Below are 18,857 nucleotides of genomic sequence, written 5' to 3' on the forward strand. Positions count from 1 at the left end.
GGAGCACATGTTTCCTGTGAGTTGCTACACTGTATTTTCTATGTGAGATATTTTAAGTGTAACTGAATTTCATAAATATGACAACATTTGGCAATACTCAAGCATGTTTTCGTTCTGTTGTCTATGGCAGCAAAATAATGAATTCCATATCTTTTTTCCCTCCAGAAACTTCTAGAACTCAACAACCTTCATTCTCTCATGTCTGTGGTGTCAGCATTACAAAGTGCTCCCATCTTCAGGCTGACAAAAACCTGGGCTGTAAGTTGACCTCCCTCAGTCTATCCCTTTGATTTTGGCCGTCCTATTCTTGCTGAATGTCTGCATGGCTTAAACCCCAGGCTTTCTCTCACTTACTTGTGTGCTTTGCTAAGGTCAGGACAGTCACTGGAATTAAAGAGGCATTCTCTGGACATCCCCATAGCATCAGTGATCCCAGCCCCATTTGATTCCAGGGAATGGGGAGGGTGCTGATGTGGCTGGGTTTGGAAGCCCTTGATAGATCTTCCTGGACCTGTCGACATCATCTATACTGGCTGGGCTCAGCATGTGACTTCTGCCCTTGGCCTGGCCAATTTTCATCTCTGGCAAGTTTCAAATTGCCCTTGAGAAGGTCTGGGGATTGATGGCTTGCAGCTGCCATGGGTCATTGGCCATGTAGTCAGGGTTCTCTGGAGAAACCTATGACCCTCATATAGGAAAAAATTATTTCTTTCCTTTTTTCTTTTTTTTTCATCCTGAGGCCTTTGGTAATTTCAACTCAGAGGTGGAGTCTGATAGTTATATAATTGAGTCTGTAGGAAAGTTTTTCTGCTGCAAAAATACTTTAAAAATATCTCAGACCTCTTTATCCTCTGTTGCTGGCTCAGGGCCTGATGTGGGGAAGTAATCGCTATTTCCATAGCGCATTAGCTTTTACCTCCTGGCTGCCTGGTCCAGAGTCTCTCACAGGGCACAGCTTGGGCCTTTCAAGACCTGTTTATGTCCCAGGGACTGACAGAACTCTATAGAATTGCTAGACATGTTTCTTCAACTCATTTCCGACTTTCTCTCTTGCCAGCCTTGGGCTGGACTCAGTTTCCTACTTGGCTGGCTCAGGCCTCTGAGATGCACAAGGATAATGCTATAGGTGATCTAAAAGGAGCCTTGCTTCTTCTAGGTACAAGGTGCCGGGCTGTGGTAGACTGAGGTGAGAAGTGTCAGCCTGCAGTCTAGAAACTAGGTTTTGGTTCATATGCCATTCAGAGCCTGGACCTCCTTTCTCATCTCTGCTCTGGATAGTTGGCTTGGCGTAGTGGGTTTTTGTCAGTGCCTTGTGGGGCCCTAGGGGTGCTTAGTTGTCTAAGGGACTCTCTAGAGCTGAAAGAGAGAAGTGAGGGTACCAAGCAGTTGACCCGGTCTCCCCTGGAGCAACCTGTTTGTATCTGGGGTTTCTGGGTGAATCGCAGATGAGTGGTGGTTTTGGAGTCAAAGCAAATGTGGAAGCTACTGTCTCTGCAGTTGCTGCCAGCCTTGTGATTCCAAGGCCATCTGAGCAGGGAGGCTTTTTTCAGAGTTTTTGGAGATTCTTTTTAAAATAACGTTTCCTTGGTCAAGATGCTCACTGTTTTGGTGCTGCTGGGCATCATACAGGCACCCAGAGGGCTGAGCTTCAACTCCTTGTGTGAGCATAGACCTTACCGTGGCCATGCTGTGACTTACTGTGGGCCGTGCTATGACGTGTGGGACCTCCTGGGGGAGCCAAGAGAGTAAAGTGACAGGAGCAGCTGGGCTCTATTCAGGTCATCAACAGAAGGTTGATCTACTCAGGGACAAGCAGGACCCTCAGTGAAGCTTCAGTGTACCCAGAGGGTTCTGGCTGCTGCTGGGGCTGCAGATAGTGTCAGGTTGGAGTAGCTTTAGGACCGTGTGGCTTGTCAGTTATAGCTCACAGGGCTGGCCCTGCACTGCAGTTTGTGTCTATGTTGTAATAAAAGTGAACTCCTACAGGTTCTAGAGGAGCCTGAACCAAGCTTTCAGGCAGGACTGCTGTCTCTGCCACTTTGGGGCATGTGGCTGACAGACGGCAGGGAGCTGTGGTTCTATCTTACCAATAATCAGGAGACCTGGGGGGATGTAGTCATCTTTCTTTTTCTAAAAAACCTTCTCACTATGTCCAAGGGCTGCCAGCTGGGCTGCTTCCTTGGCTACAGAAGGCCACTTGCCAAGGCAGAGGGTGGGAAGACACAACATTCTAGGGAAGACAAGTGTCAGGGGAAGGAGGTTGTGCACGCTGTGTGGATTATAGCCTCAGGATTCCAAGTCATTGGGTGAGGGAGTGGTTCATTGTTAGAAAAGCTACTATCTAGCTTTGATTCAGATCTGTTCCCCTGCCACCCAGCTGCCTTGTTAATTCAAGATCAGCCTTGGTACAGAGCATTGGTGAATAGTGGGTCCCAAAGCCATCCTCTTCCTCATTCAACTGTTGTCCCCAGGCCCTGTGGAAAGGATGACCCTCTGTCACTACATATGGTAGAGCAGCCATGTTCTCTGCCACCCTGTCTGCCTCCTCCTCCATTCTTCTATCTCTAGGACCACCCAGCACACACAGTCTGAACTACGTGTTGTCCTTAATTGTATTCTTTTGCCATTAATGTTTGGCGATGAGAATGGCTGTAGACACATTGCTCTTCTTTCTTGTATTCCTTGAGCAGGGACCCCTGAGACTTTATGGGCCCACAGGACAGGCAGCAGCTCAAGTGACTGGTGCTTTCATAGTACTTGATTTGCCAAAGAAGAAACTGAGTAATGTAGTCAAAGATCTCCAAGTAGGTACCAGCACGAGTGGGACACAGCCTGGTCCTGTTGGACACTATAATCTGGCTGCCCATCATGTGGACCCCCTGTGATGGTGGAAGGCCAGTGCAGATAGGGTTATACCCACCTTAGAAAGTGAGGACGAGAAATGTGGCTGGCCCACTGCACATGACTGGGCCACTGAGCATGTTTGCCTCTGAGTGTTGTCCTTTGGTGTGCTGAGACCCTGGATATCTGGGAGACCTATATGGAAGGTGGTTGTGTCCAGGCACGGGGGGGGGGAGGAAGCCTGTTGTCTGACTAAACTCTGGGTGATCTTTAGTACTGGTTAAGTCAGACACTAGCTAGGTCAGGGTAGCCAGTGAGCCTGCCCCTGGCCAGAACTGACTGAAGCTGAGCACAGACCTGCACACAGTAGGATCTGAATACATGGTGACTGGATCCATAACATGGAGTCATGGTCAGCCTGGAAAAAGACAAGCACTGAGTTATTTATTCCAGAGGTGGGGCTGCTTTGGAAGACTGCCTCCTCAAAGCCATGAAGCCTAAGCAAGAAACTAGACCAGCCAATCCTGGTTTCCTGAGCATACATCCCCTTGCGGCTCTCATTCATTCTACAGATCAGATACCTATTGAATGTGTGTTCCTTGCCAGGTCCCAGGGCTCAGGCGTTGTGCACGCGGCTTTCCTCTAATCTGGGAAAGATGCATACTGCTGTTCTTGGAAGTTAGCATGTGCTTCCTGGCTGGCACAGTGACCAAGGAATGTTGGTTGAATGTATAAATAATGAGCAAGGAGCAGAGTGACAGGTGACTGTAGCGGGTGTGGATGGAGGAGGGCAGAGCTCAGGGGAGCACTCCCACAGTGTGGCCTTTATGCCACGGCTTGGATGACAAGAGCATGAACAACTACAGAGGGTGAGGGGTGGGGATAGCTGGTACCGACATGTGTAGGGAGAAGAGCTTTGGTCACTAAGGGACCCACAGGTCAGTGTGGCTGGGCTCAGCCTGGGACAGAGGGTACCTTTCTAATTGAACAGAAGGGCTTTGAACAGGAGATGGACATAGTCTCGTTTTGTGTTGTTTTTTTTGTGTCTTTAGTCCCTATACTAATGTATAGAGAACAAATTAGGAGAAACAGAGACCAAGACTAGAAACCAGGGGCCCATTGAGTGGGTGAGGGCAGAGTCCAGGAGCTAAGTGGGTAGAGCGGGGGGATCAGAGAACAGAGTGATGCAAGGTTTTCTGAGGAAAGGCCTCTAGGAGTCCCCGTGGCTAGATTGTGAGGGAGGAAGAAAAGGGAGGAAAGGGGAACCCCTTGGTTTGAACCCTAGCAGCTGGTTAGCTGCCAAGATCTCTTTGTGACCTGAACAATCCTGGAAGAGGCTAGCTCATTCCTGAGAGATCTGGGCCATGGAATTTGTGAAGGGTAGAGCAGTCACCTATTACTTCCATGTGCCACATGCATGGTCTGTTTGTCCTGTGCATTTGCCCAGAGTGACCCTCTCTTTCCTACCGAACTGGTCCAGAGTTTGACTCACATGCAGCAGCAAAGTGAAAACTGAAGTCCTTGGCGTGGAGATCACTGCTGATGGGCAGTGGCCTGGTCTGCGGGGTGTGACCTGGAAGGGCACCATACAAGGTCAGCGTTCTCAGTCTCCAGAGTTCAGTGTGAGAAAGACACCAAGGCCAGCAGATGTGTGGCATTCTCGTGCTTTGGGTCTGAGACCCATTTGTCCAGGAAGCGCTGCTGCTCCCTGTGTCTTCAGCAGGGCCATTGGCACCTCTCCTGTGGCTGACAGAGGAGGCTGCAGGAAGCCTGGGCTGCCAGTCTCCGGTGGCTCGAGCCTTGGTCTGGGTGAGCCAGATGAGGCAGATGGAGAGATGGGGAGATGGGAGGCCAAGGAAGGCCATGGTAGAAGCCCCTGGCCACTGCTCCTGTCATTGAGCAGGAGCCAGCCTGGAACTGTCCTCAAAAGTTCCACACTGATGGGGAAGCTGACATTTCGCCTTCTTGTGCCTGCAGTGCTATAACATTGGGCACTGCCCTGTCCCCTACCTCCTGGAAGCCTTTTTCCCCGGGGCTAGCTCTTCCTTCTCTCTCCTGACAGCTGACTTCTTTTGTGACTAGATATGGAGGGTCTCTAAGGTTCTGACCTTGACGTTTCTCTCCTTGGTGAGCTTCCATACCAGCTTGGAGGGCTTCAACTGTCTCTGAGCCCCACAACCCCTGTTCTACCCAGTTCCAGCCCTCCAGTTGTGTGTTCCTTTAACCTCACATATGCTGCATGTCTGAAATCTTGACAGTGACTCCGGGAGAGAGCAGAGAGCCAGGACACTATCTTCACAAACTGTTTTGGACCTTTGGACAAATGGCAGGCAGAGATGATGAAGAATAAGGCCTGCCTTCCCTGTCTCCTCTGCACCATGTGAACACATAAATATAGCCACGTTAACACAGCAAGCAGAGCCACTCTGCCAGCCAAGAAAGAGAAGCTACCATGGGCTAAAAATAAAATGTGAGCTGTGTCCCAGAGTCTGGGCCTTGAGCTGTTAGGATGATCCAGTGTGGCTAGGCCTTTGGAGCTGGGGCCCAGACTTGGAGAGGAGAGGCCCAGTTTCAGGCCCATGCTGTGTACAGCTATCTGTTGTCATGGTACCTCAAGAGCAACTGCAGTCAGGAGGATCCAAAGGGAGGGAAGACAACTATGATAATCCTTATCCAGCCATGTGTGGCTATGCATGCAGGGGGTCTGAGTGCATGCAGGGGTCTGAGTGCATGCAGGGGGTCTGAGTGCATGCGGGGGTCTGAGTGCATGCAGGGGTCTGAGTGCATGCAGGGGGTCTGAGTGCATGCAGGGGTCTGAGTGCATGCAGGGGTCTGAGTGCATGCAGGGGTCTGAGTGCATGCAGGGGTCTGAGTGCATGCAGGGGTCTGAGGCATGGGGTCTGAGTGCATGCAGGGGTCTGAGTGCATGCAGGGGGTCTGAGTGCATGCAGGGGGTCTGAGTGCATGCAGGGGTCTGAGTGCATGCAGGGGGTCTGAGTGCATGCAGGGGTCTGAGTGCATGCAGTTTTACAGGCATAAGAGGCTAAGGCTACAGGGAAGAAATGAGAGGCCTGGAGAGTAAGAAGGAGCTGCACTCAGCCTCCATCTGAGGGCGAGGATTAGAGTAGATAAGTGAAAAGTGTTTAGCACTGTGCCCAGCATAGAGATTCATTTTCAGCTCTCCTTGGCTGTTCTTAAATGGGTGGCAGAAGCTGCCATCCCTGAAAGCAGACCCTGTATGTATGACCTGGATGATCGTTGACTTCCATCAATCTCTTTGCTTCTGGTCTTACCAGTCCGTTCTCATACCATGCTGGAGCGATCTCCCCTGTATACACAGTGCTGGGGTTTGGACACCTGGTTAAAGAGAGCTTTGCTCTGTTTTGTTTGTCCTGCCCTGCCCCTGCCTGACCTTTCTTGGTCAGAGGCCTCACATCCCACTGCTCTTGCAAAGCAGCTCCAATGCATGTTAATGCTCTTATACAGCATTATGGTAAAGATCACCAGCCAATCTCACCGTTTACACACCCAACCCTCTACTTCAGTGATGCTTTTGAATAAAGGAAAGATTCTGAGCTTGAATTAGAGGGTTGGTATGTGCTCATGGGTGGTACACCTGGGGGGTGCCACACTCATAGGCAGTGAGTGTTTTACTGAGCACCAAGAGCCTAACAGAGGCTCTTTTACAGTGAGAGCAAACACCAGTTTCACCGTACTTCGTACGTATCTGATGTAAACCAGCCTTTGCCAGCTCATCATCTCCTTCCCAGCTACATGGCCATTCAGAGCCCCAAGTCATGTATTCCACAAAGGAGAGCTGGCCAGAGGAGAGCCTGTTAACACAGCCACCGTCAGCTCACTCTCCCACTTTTGATTACTATTCAGTGTTCATGCTCCTTGGCTTGTGGTCAGTATCCTGTTTGCAGGTTGAGCTGAAGTAACTGAGAAAATAGAATAAGCTGGCAAAATGGTGGTCATGTGACCAGACTTTGCCAAAAGGCAAGTTTCCCTCCCTCTCCTACCTTTTCATTCTTTTTTTTAAAGATTTATTTATTATATATATATATGTACACTGTAGCTGTCTTCAGACAAACCAGAGGAGAGCATCTGATCTCATTACAGATGGGTGTGAGCCACCATGTGGTTGCTGGGATTTGAACTCAGGACCTCTGGAAGAGCAGTCAGTGCTCTAAACCACTGAGCCATCTCACCAGCCCCTACCTTTTCATTCTTATCCAAAGTAATACTTGCTGTATTTTAGCCAAGTTGTTCCTTCAAACATCCCTCAGTACCCCTACCTCCAGGCCATTTTTCCTGACTTCTGTGGCCTCTGGTGCCTCTCTGGACCCCTCTATGCTAAACGTCCCCCACCTCAAAATGGCTTTGTTCACTTCCTCCTGAGCCGTCATGAAGTGTTCTGTGGCTTCCTTGCATTTGGGGCCTTCTCAGTGCTCAGCACAGCTGAACATGGATAGAGTGCCCTCTCGCATACCATTCTGTACCCCAGGTGAGCCTTGGCCAGTGTGTGTGTTAGCAAATAGATCTTTGCCTTCCAGTTGTACAGCAAACTAGAGTTCTTTGAGGTCTGTCTACTGAGATTGCCATGAGTAGAATAAAACAAATAATAAGTGAAATATGTGAGGAAAATTGTCCCATGGAAGTGGAAGTGACATGTGCTGTGGTGAGTTTGCGTGTCCATGTGGCTGTTAAAGCAGTATTTTAAAAGATACAATTCTGGTTCTTAAAATACAGGATGAGTACTTGCCAGAGATTAGCTAACAGTAAGATGTAGTAAGTGACTCCCGCACTGTCACAGCCCCCAGCCGGAGATGCCCCAGTCATCTCTAACGCAGACTGATAACATGGATATCAAATTAGTCAGGATTCCCAAGGGGATTGTCAGTGGTATCCATGAGACAAGACTTTTGCTTATGGGCAGAAATTTGTTTTTATGACTATTTTCTATAAGCTAATTTCAATCTGTACGGATTTAAAATAGCCTTAGACAAAGGCAAACTGCCAAATACCTCTAAAATTCAAAGTACCAGCTTTTCCATGAGTGCTGTCCATTGTGGTCAATGTGTAGCACTGGGATGGACCTTGGCAGCCTTTTTGTCTTTCAGAATCAGACACTAAATAGCTAGAGGTTAAAAAAAAATACTTAAAAAAACAACAACCCAGTTTAGTTCCTTGCAGATTCCACACTGTACTCCTGCACCCACCAGCACTGAGCATTCTTTCCAGCCAGCCAGCGGCAGACGCTGGAATTGAAGTAGGATTTGGAGCCAGTTTTTAAATACTGTATCTGGAGCAACAGGCTCTCTGTTGAAAATAGACCCATGTATGAGGAAATGTTATTTTTTCCCCTTAAGGCAAAGGAACACAATTCACTGTCCTTGTAAGTCGGAATTGGAGGGACTTTTCTTTTGTTCTTCATGGAGGTAACCTCCACATTTGAGCTACTTTACCAGACCAGGGAGGAGCTCATGGGTGTCAAATAGCAGGTGCACACTCGTGGCCCTTGGGAGCGTGAAGAGAGCAGTCCCAGGCCAGGGCGTCTCTCCGGCCTGGATCCTCATGCAAGCCTTTGTGCTTCTCAGTCTTAGTAGTCCTTTGGAAGGGTCACCTAGCACCGTGAAATGAACAGTGAAGGACACCGTTTTTACCTTGTAATTGGAGTTCATGTTGAGAATGTGGTCTGGACTTGTCTGGTGCTGATAGTATATAACTGCTTCCTGCCTTTGCAGTAAAGGTTTCTGCTTTGACTCTGTTTTGTTGACATTTTATAAAATGGCTCAGACTCATTCATTTCAGCAGGTCTGATCCCTGCTGGAAGTGTGTGGTCAGCTTTCTTTTGTTTTTAACTCACCAGTTTCTCAGTTTTCATATTAAGGTGTTCCTACCTCCCCACTTTTCTAGCCTCTTGTTTGGAATGCTCAGTTCATTTATTTTGGGCGTCCTTGTTTAATTTTAGGTGATTTTTCATTAGCATAGATTTTCCTTTCAGTATAGTTTTCTGCTAATAATGGTTCAGCCTACTGTGAGCTCAAGTATATCTTGTCAAAAATCCATAGCCTTGGCCTTTCTTCCCTTTATCGTCTAAGGATTACTGAGACTCAGAAGTGTCTAACACACCTGGTTTCCAGTCATCACGATGCTTCGTCTGATCTGTTGCTCTGTCCTGTGACTGACTTCCTGCTGCAGTCCTGTGGGGCGGGAATGGGAAGGAGAGCAAGCTAGGCCAGTACCACTATGTCCTCACAGGCTTCGTTTGCCAAGTGAGACACAAAGCACACAAATGCAGCCTTGCAGTAAGTTGGAATGGCAGTGCCCCAATACTTCTTGACTTGACTATGTTTCAAAGTCACAGTTTTTCCGAGTGCTGTATACAGTGTCCTCCAGTGTAGCAGGTATCTGCCACTAGAGGTGGGATACAGCTTTTTTTCTTGACTGTTATTATATAGCCAAAGAGATGAAAAAGTACTCTAAAATGCTCCATATTATTCCTTACTCATTCCGTACTGAGATCCAGAGTCCCCCGGCTGTCTCAGGCTGTCAGGATTTTCACAATCTCATTTCCTTGCCTTGTTTCCTGATCCTAATGGCTGCAGTGTATGTCTGACTCTGGCTGAGCAAAGGCTGGAATTTCTTACATGTAGTTCTGATGGCACTTTCCTGAGGCTTCACATAAATGGCTGAAATCTAAGAGACCCTCTCTCAGTTCATGTGAGGGTCAGAGTTGCTGACTCTACCTGTAGTAAAAGTTTAAAATGTGAAAATGCTGCTATTTTCTGAACAAGCAAACCATAATTTAAAAGACCTAAATCTAAAAAGAATTTTATCTGCTTAATACATGCACATTAGTTTAAAAAGATTGCCGAGTACTGAAAGGCTCATCGACACCCCTAATCCTCCCTGCCTCCACTCCCTGCCCTTCCCACTCCCTCCCTCTTTAGAGGTAAGCGTTCCAGGCTGGTGGTTTCTTCTTAGAGTCTGTGCCACATAGTTCCACCATGAGCTTTACTAGATCCTTGATCCACCAGCTTCAGTAATGGTTAGACATAGTAGCTTAGCTTTCTAGGTCCAGCCTCCACATTTCTCCATCACAACAGTTCAGCCATCTTTGTTAAATGAGTATTCAGGGTCCTAGTGCTAACAGTGTGAGAGCAGGCTTCACTGTACAGTCCGAAGGTGAAACAGGAGTATTGTGTGCTTCCTTGAGTAGTTTACCTGTCATTCCAGTTCTCTCTTTAGAAAAGTCCCAGGGCAGTGAATCAGCTCAGCAGGTAAGGGCACTTTTACCTGGGCCTGGGATCTGAGCTCAGTCCCAGAAGCTCATGTCGTAGACACAGATAGATAGTGTAAAGGTTCCCTTCCCACATTAGCCACCTATTCTCCAGACTTACATATCATCTTAAAGTTGTATATTTTTATTCCATAAACTATCCCTCGTGCCACAGGTGTGCTACCAGGCAGGTGGCCTTCTCAGCTGTCCACGTGGACCAGCTGTTCCTAAGACCTGCATGTCATCGAGTATCCCAGACTCCCTTACTGTTCCCGAGTAGGAACACATGCCCATCTCTTGTGTCTAGTGTCCTCTTTTATCTGGTTCATCCCTTCAGTTTAGTAAAGGGAATTTTCAGTCAGTTGTCAAACACATGGGAAAATCTGCTAAGTTTCTTTATGTTAAAAGCAATTATTCTTAAGAAATACAATCATGACCTGATTTTCTTTGTAGATATAGAATGGAGCTATTTAGGAAGGTCACAAAATCCAGCCCTTCTTAAGTGTGTGTGTGTGTGTGTGTGTGTGTGTGTGTATGCGAGCACACACACACACACACACACACACACACACACACACACTCAGGGAGGACAGAGGTGATAGACCTACAGTCTGAGCACAGAGTAATCTGGGGTGCTGCTCATACAGGGTTGGGTTCCTGGTAGGTGGACTGAACATGCTGGGGAGCACAGGCAGTGGCCCAACTGGGATCAGAACGTTAGCAGTGTGGGGATCAGAATGGCTAAGCCTCAGTTTGAGTGAAGGCAGCAGGATTTGTGTGACAACTGGATGAATGCAGGTGATTGGAAAAAGTCAGTGGGGTTCTAGTTCGTATGCATCAGTTTAAAAAAAAAGAAAACAGGTGTGGTGGTGCAAAAGGGGTAATTCTGATGCTAAGCCTCTGTTCCCCAATTGGTTCTTGAAATATCAGTAAAGTAAACTGGGCAGAAGATACAGGCGGGACTTCCCAGTCCCAGAAGGAAAAGGCAGACGCAAGGAGAGGAGGTTTTTTGTCATGCTTTGGAGGGAGAAGAAACCAATAGCCATGTAAGGTCTGGGACCTGTGGCCATTATTACAGGGAGGTCATGGATCTTTGGCAGGGCCTCGATGGGATTAGCCAGGACCTAGATGGGACTAGCCAGGGCCTCGATGGGACTAGCCAGGGCCTCGATGGGACTAGCCAGGACCTAGATGGGACTAGCCAGGGCCTCGATGGGACTAGCCAGGGCCTCGATGGGACTAGCCAGGGCCTCGATGGGACTAGCCACTGAGGTTTAGGGCAGGTGGGAGGTATGGAGCTGATGTTTTTAAACAATAAAGGCATTATTTAATTTATGTGTATGGATAATTTATGTGTATGGTGTATGTCTGAACACCACTTGCATGCTTGGTGCCCTGAGAGGCCAGAAGAGGGCATTGGATCCCCTGTGGCTGGAGTTACAGACGGTCACGAGTGCCATGTGGGTGCTGGGACTCAAATCTGGCTCCTCGGCAAGTGTTCGCATGAGCATCTCTCCAGCCCCTGAGTACAGCTCTTCTTGATGGGATGTGTCTGCTTGACAGGTGCTCTCTCACCTTCTCCTCACTCACCTGCTGTGCTGCTAAAATGTGTGTCTGTCCAGCTCTCCACTGAACCATGGGTCCCAGAGATGATCTGGAGAAGCTACTCAGTCCTGGTGATGGTGACCCTGAAGTACAGGCGGTAGTCCCGACTTCTTTTTGCTTTTGGGTTCACAGAGGTCAGCTGAGTTGTATACAGCAGTGCTTTCCACACAGTAGAGGATAGCATCATTTCCTACCCACTTGTTACCATGAAGAATAGTTTGAAACAAGCCAGTTAAGCAGAGTTGTGCCTAGCATCCGTGTAATGTCCCTGCCCTTGTGTGTCGGGAACATCTCCATGAAAAAAATGAAAGCTGTTCCTCAGTCTCTAGTTGCTTCAGCCCTGGAGGCTTCCCCTAAAATATATCTGCCTCCCCTGCGCTGTACCTGGGCTGTCACCACACAGACTCAGTGGGCTCTCCCATGGCTAAATCATTGTTGGCTCCAGAGACTGAAGATGGAGGAATCTGACAGAGCCTTCCCAAAGCAGGCTGGGGCTCTCTCAGGCAGCAGGCACTTGCACCCAAGGGTGTTTCCTGCAGGCTGAGGTCCCAGGAGCTGACTGCTGTCTCTGCTTTCCTGGTGCTGACAGCACCTGTTCCACTTTTCTCTGCTGTGTGGGGTGTTGGACAGTGGCCAGCTCCAGTCTGGTGGGCACGGCAGCTGTGAGGGCTGATATCCTTACATAGACCATTGGGATCTCAAGACTAAGTTTGGCCAAGGGCATCCCAGGTCTAAGGTCTCCTTCATCTGCATTCCTGACCTTAGCCATTAGCCATTGACCCTCAGTTTCAGGAACCAGAATTGGGAGAACTCCTCCTCACTTAGTCTCATGTTATACCCAAACCACTCATTCTGGTGGTCCTACCCCAACCCCTCTTCTCAAGCTTAGCTGCTGCTTCTAAACTCCTTTCCTCAAAGCCATTGCATTTGAAGATGCATCTTGGCATTTCCTGCCACTAGACTTTGACTTGGCACATGACTGTAAGTCCTCAGTGTCAAGTTTAGACTCCGGGAGTTAAGGTCTCTGCCTTTCTGGAAGGTTCAGTGTGTATACACTGAGCCATCCTCTCTCTCCCAAGGCAGTGGCTTCCCATACCAAGCACTCAGTCATCACAGAGCCTGTGTCTCCTTTCTCATAGGCTTGCTCACACTGAGTCTCTTAACTGTTGGCTCTGTAATGGCCGCTTAAAGAAAAGAATGTTCTTTTGTGAACACCATGCCCAGTGAAATAGGACACAGGATGTGTGTGTGGGGGGGATCTGGAAGAGAGCCCTGGGTTGCAGCACTGTCAATTCCTCATGGCACATGGCTTGAGTCATGTGGCAGTTGATGGCATCTTTCAGCATGGTGTGTTTGGGGGAAGAGACTGGCTAGAGCTTTGGACTGACTCTCCTGGAGACCGTGAGCAATTTGCTGCATTCTCTGAGCCCTGTGCTGTTGTGGAGTATTTGTCCCTGCAGAGATCAGTGTTGGATGTGTACTGCAGGAGTTGGTGATCATCCTGAGGCCAGTGGGCGGGTGGCTCCGATGCTGACTCCCACGAGACTGACACTGTGGAGTCATCGTCCTGCCTTTTAGCACCTTTACTTCTATCCAGGGTTTGATATGTTGTGGACACACATTCAGGTGTTTCCTTTTGCCATTTGTCATAGCCCCTGTCCTATCAGCTTTTCAGATTTATTTTTTTCTTCTCTCAAATAATTTCTTTTCATTCCAGCTTTTAAATCGCAAAGACAAGACCACTTTTGAGAAACTGGACTACCTGATGTCAAAAGAAGACAACTACAAGCGAACTCGGGACTACATCCGAAGTCTGAAGATGGTGCCCAGCATTCCTTATCTAGGTATGAATCTCAGTTGGCTTATTTTGTTACTCTTTCCAGGCAACATGCTTGGGGCCAAATAAGATGTTTTTACAGTTTCTAGTTGAGATGTCCCCAAAGTGGCGGGGATCGTGGGTAAAGGGATGATTTGCTTGGCTCCTTGGTGGGGGCACGCTGTTGATGCCTCCCAGGATAGGAACACTAGTGAGGTGGAAACAAGGCAACTCTTGTCTTATGTTCCTGGACTCTGAGGGCTGGGGCTCCCCTGCTGCGAGGGCCCCAGGCTTCCAGGCTGCAGCCCAGATGGGCCATGATGTTGGCAGGTCATGATGTCTTGCTGGTTCATTCAGATCCTTCAAAACTGGGGGACCTAGGCATAAGTCCTCTGTTTGAGTGTTCTGGTCATTATTTGTCTCATAAAATTCAGCAAAAGAAATTCTAGTAACAACTGCTAAAATTTCAAATTATAACTGTGTTCATTATAGGAGTTCAGAGAAGGAAAAAGTTTCTTTAGTTATCCATTAAAAGCTTTGTATCTCACTCACTCACTCACTGCCCTGGCAGTGATGTTTACTCACATCAGACATCTCCTGTTGTCTGTCTGCACTGTGGCTCCATTCCATCAGTTGGATTTCTCAGGCTCAGTCCTCCTCTTCTCTGTTGCTCTTTACACCCCTTTCCTCTCTGTGGTGAGCGGCCTTGTGCTGTAAGACCTTGTGGGAGTGCGTATGGCTATGGCTTTGCCATGGCTTCTTGGAGGTAGGTGAGCATATGTGTTCGGAGTACACCTTAAAAGTTGTTGCTGTTGCGAAACAAGGTGAGATCATGCTGCTGCTGCTTCCGTTCTTCTTGTTCTTTCTCATTTTCAAGACAGGGTTTCTCTGTGTAGCTCTGGCTGTTCTGGAACTCACTTTGTAGACCAGGTTGGCCTTGAACCAGAGATCCACTTAGATCAAACTCAGAGATCCCTCTGCCTCCCAAGTGCTGGGATAAAGGCATACACCAACACTACCCAGCAGGCATTTTCATTTCAAATCTATTTTTCTTTCCTTTTATCTTGCCAGTTTTGATACATGAAAAATGCTGTATGTAGTTTTGTCTTCAGGAGAAAATCAATCTTGTTCTGATCTGAAACAGTTTTTATAACCAGGAGAGGAAAGGCTTTTCTAGAAGAGACTTGCGAGACTCGTACTGTTCTTTACCCTGTCCTTCAGCAGCTTCTGAAGCATCCTCTGTAAGCATTCTGTACATGGATTCTTTATTCCTAGATAGGAAAATGTCTATTTGACCAATCTTTAAAAATTATTATTTTTAATTTATTTATTTTATGTATACTGAGTACTCCTCTCTCTCTCTCTCTCTCTCTCTCTCTCTCTCTCTCTCACACACACACACACACACACACACACACACACACACACACACACACACACACACACACACACAACCAGAAGAGGGAATCAGATCCCGTTACAGATGGTTGTAAGCCACCATGTGGGTCCTGGGAATTGAACTCAGGACCTCTGGAAGAGCCACTGATCCATCTCTCCAGCCCCAACCTTTCAAAATTATTAGCATGGAGAGTTTTTCCTTATTTAAATTTTGGACCATATTGTGTTTCTGTGTTATGCAGTTTTCTCTTATAAATATCAAATTCTCTGTATATATGGTGTTTTTTTTTTTTTAAACAAAGTCTCACTGTGTAGACCTGGCTGGCCTCAAACTCATGCAGATCTACCTGCCTCTGCCTTCCTAATGCTGGGATTACAGGTGTATTTGCTTTCATTAGTTTATATCGTTGTCCGCTCCCCTCCCCTCCTTGTATGCCCTGTTAGTTTGTCTGTTGAACTTCCCAAATAATTAAAGTTTAGATTTTAGATTTTCAAAATCAGTCACATCTTTCTGCTTTTGAATTTACTGTACTTTATTAATATAGGGTATGTTTTTTTCCACATTTTAACTCCTTTGAAATTTATGATAAAATACTTGTAACGTTAATTGGCAGTATTATTCTTGGTGATATATAGATATCTAATCTATCTATAACTGGTGACATTCTAATTTGATGGTGTAAGAATACATGAATGTATATAAGGACATATATATAAATATACACTTATATATGAATGTATAGCTCATGACTCTTTGACCAGGGTTTGAATTTAGAATTTTAAGTTGCTTTCTTGGCTTTACCCAATGTGAGATGCATTGCTGTTACTTCTCCCCTTTCTCGTTCTCTTTCTCTCCCCAGTGTAATCATCTCCTTCCCCATTCTCTTCTTCTGGCTTGCTGTGAGCTGTGGTGTATGTGTGTTTGCTGGCTGTCCCAAGAGAGCACATGCTCCCGTGGACAGCACCTGTAGCTTGACAGGACTGTCATCTAGGAGAGGGCATATGGTACAGAGGTGCTGGAGAGGGGAGGGGAGGGACCACGGCTGCCATGTGCTCAGGTAAAGAGGGTGCTCTGATGTCAGAAAGAATTCTGTTCTTGTCCCCCAGCTCTCTGTTTTTTCTGAGACATGGTTTCATGTAGTCTAGGTTGGCCTTGAAGTCACTATGTGGTCAAGGATGGTCATGAACATGCTGCCTACCTCCATCTTCTTACCTCCATCTCCCAAGGGTCATTTTTCCCTAGGAATGATTGTGAGGGCTGTTGTGTGTCCCTTACCTTCCATGCCCTTTGCTGACCCTTTAGCTGTGCTGTTTGTGTGATCTCAATAGCTAAGGCACTGAGGTCGCAGTGGCCATGTAAGTGGGAAGTGTCAGAGCCAAGGCTGATGCACATGGACAGGCCATAGCTCTAAAATGTTGACACTGCCCTTCCCATCTCTGTAATCCAGGCAATCATTTCCCTGCCTGACCCTTAATAAGGTACCTGTTGAGTCTCTGGATTGTGGCTGTTCCTAGACTGTGAAGCAGTGTCGTCTTGAGGTTTCCTAGGCCATCAGCGGGTCTGCTCTGGCCTCTGGGACCTTTGCCACTTGGCATGTCTGGACAGAAGCAGCCCTTCTTGCCCTGGATCTCCTTTCTCTAGCAGGTGCTTCCTGGAGGCTCCCTGAGTTCTCTGATTGCCTGCTTTGGCTCTGCGAGAGCCCCTCAAGTGATCATGTTCCTGCTCCTCAGCCTTCAGGTGGCTCTGTTCCCCCTGACACAGTTAAACTACACTTCTTATCTTGAAGCAGAGCAACCCTAGCTCAGCAGAGTCAGAGGGGAGGAGTAGGGTGTGCCTGGGCCTACTGTGTCCCATTCTCAGGATGGGGGTGACCATGGCATGTTGTCATGTGCATAAGAGAACATGGAGTAAGTTCCTCTATCTGCCTGATGGGTCTGGACTTCCGTCTGCTGTCTGACTGTCATCCTTAAGCCCTACCCAGTGGATCCTTCTGAAACCCCAACCTGTCTAGGGTGGATGTGTTTATCTAAATGGGAGCAGTTATGTAATTCCTGGAAAGGACAATACAGGAAAAAATGTCCAAGCCATTTGTTTTCCCCTGGCAGAGTCTCATTACAGGTCTCTTCCAAGAGGGTGGGAGGAGAAACACTTGGCCAGTCCCTGATGCTCCAGGTCCCACTGATAATGTCTCCTCTCTGACGAAGCAGGGGTCCACCTCTATCCACCAGGGTAGGCTTCCTTTTGTGACGCTCTGTGGAAGGATTGACGCTAACCTAGTCCCCAGGTTAGCATATTCCTGGTCAAGATGGCTTCACTGGTCTTCACAGCTGTCCCTAGCTTAACCCTGCTCTTTCACTCCCGGATTTCAGAGACAGCTGGCTGCACTTCAGTATCCTGTGTACCCCGTAAAGCATGATTTAAAAAACACTGCAGGGCTGGATTGATGGCTCTTGCAGAGAGTGACGGTTTGATTCCCAGCACCCACACGGTGGCTCACAAATACCCGTGACTCCAGTTCCAGGGATCCAGAACCTCTCATATGGCCTCTGAGGTTCCAGACATACACATAGTGCAAAGACATACACATACAATACATTTTTAAAAATTAAAATACATTAATTAAAATATTGAGAGAAAAAAACATTATATTAAAAGCAAAACCAGACTTCACATTAGCTCCTTCCAAACTGTGAAATAATATAAGGGAATAGACTGTCCACATTTGTCCCTGAGTCAGTGTGACAGCACCTCCCTGTCTGAGTGCTGACTTCTGATGGGGATGGGAGGGGAGATCGGCTTTACTGCTCACTTCGGAGCCACTGTTTCGATCTAGAGGTATTTGGTTTTTCACTGTTCACTATTTCTTCCAGGAAATAGCTAAATAAAATTAGGAATGTAATGGATTCGAAATGCTTCTGTGCCAATCTCAAAGTACTGTAGCAGTGTGGAAAATTGCACCGTCTTAAGGAGCAAAGAACCAAGCCTCCTGACAGCCCTCAATAGCAAGGAGATACAAAGAAGTAAACTTACCAATGCCTTGAGTGTGTGAAGGAAAGTTCTAGAGTCTGAGCTACTCCTTTAGACAAGTAGACCGTTCCATTTGGAAAATAAAGCATTTATTCTTAAATATAAAATTTGAAGTTTAGAACAGAGGTAAGTTCTTTATGAGCAGCTGGGTCAAACTGCCAGAAACTAAAAGAACCTTAAAGAACCACCCACCCACCAACCTATGCACTTGAGTGCTCAGGGTCTCCCAGAGCAGCAGATGAACACCTCAGTGCCACTGCATGGGGTCAGTCGCCTCTCACAAACTAGCCCTGGGCACTAGTTGTTCGCAAGGAATGAGAAGTAAGCCAGACACTCTGAAGGGAGAAGCTGAGGGCGTACCTTGTCTGGGTTCTAGTGAGTTGGGAAAACATGTTTGGCAGAAAAACTGGCTAGAGTCAAGAATGATGGAGAAGGGAATGTGTCAGAGGACAAGGCTGCATGGAAGGAAGGGAACAGATCCCTGAGGGGCTGGACACTAAGAGTGGGAAGCCCAGGCTGTGGGGGAGGGGAAAGTTTTAAGCAAAGCCCCTGCTGGGTTTACATTTTTCATGTTTGTGACTGTAGCACACTAAATGGCTTCCAGGGAGTATGGATGGAGGAGAGAAGACTTGCCAGGGGCCATGTGTGAGTGTGTGATCAGTCACTGCTGTTCAGACTACCAAGGGGAGGGAAAGGCGTCTAGAGACGACTTCTCTGAGAGCAGAGTCTTAGAAAGACCCAAGACCAAGTGAACACAGCCCTTGCACCTGATGGAGACCCACACACAGCCTGGCCTTGGGCTTTGAGAATTCAGGCGTGCTTCCTCTTATCATGGAATTGAAAGAGTGAGCATGGGACTGGGTGCAGCCAGTGCCAGCAGGGCT

At 47.6% G+C, this 18,857-nt stretch overlaps 1 protein-coding gene across 6 annotated transcripts in view; it reads left to right on the plus strand.

Annotated features, from left to right (window-relative positions):
* Ralgps1 (Ral GEF with PH domain and SH3 binding motif 1) overlaps positions 1 to 18,857 on the plus strand; it is a 234,415-nt gene that overhangs the window by 98,959 nt on the left and 116,599 nt on the right. For all 6 annotated transcript variants that reach the window (XM_032902701.1, XM_032902700.1, XM_032902704.1 and 3 more), the window contains 2 exons: positions 166 to 258; positions 13,449 to 13,575. In XM_032902701.1, coding sequence (XP_032758592.1) covers positions 166 to 258; positions 13,449 to 13,575 — 220 coding nt within the window. The remainder of the gene's footprint in view (positions 1 to 165; positions 259 to 13,448; positions 13,576 to 18,857) is intronic.

The sequence above is a fragment of the Rattus rattus genome, chromosome 5 (assembly GCF_011064425.1).
Source record: "Rattus rattus isolate New Zealand chromosome 5, Rrattus_CSIRO_v1, whole genome shotgun sequence".
Lineage (NCBI taxonomy): Eukaryota > Metazoa > Chordata > Mammalia > Rodentia > Muridae > Rattus > Rattus rattus.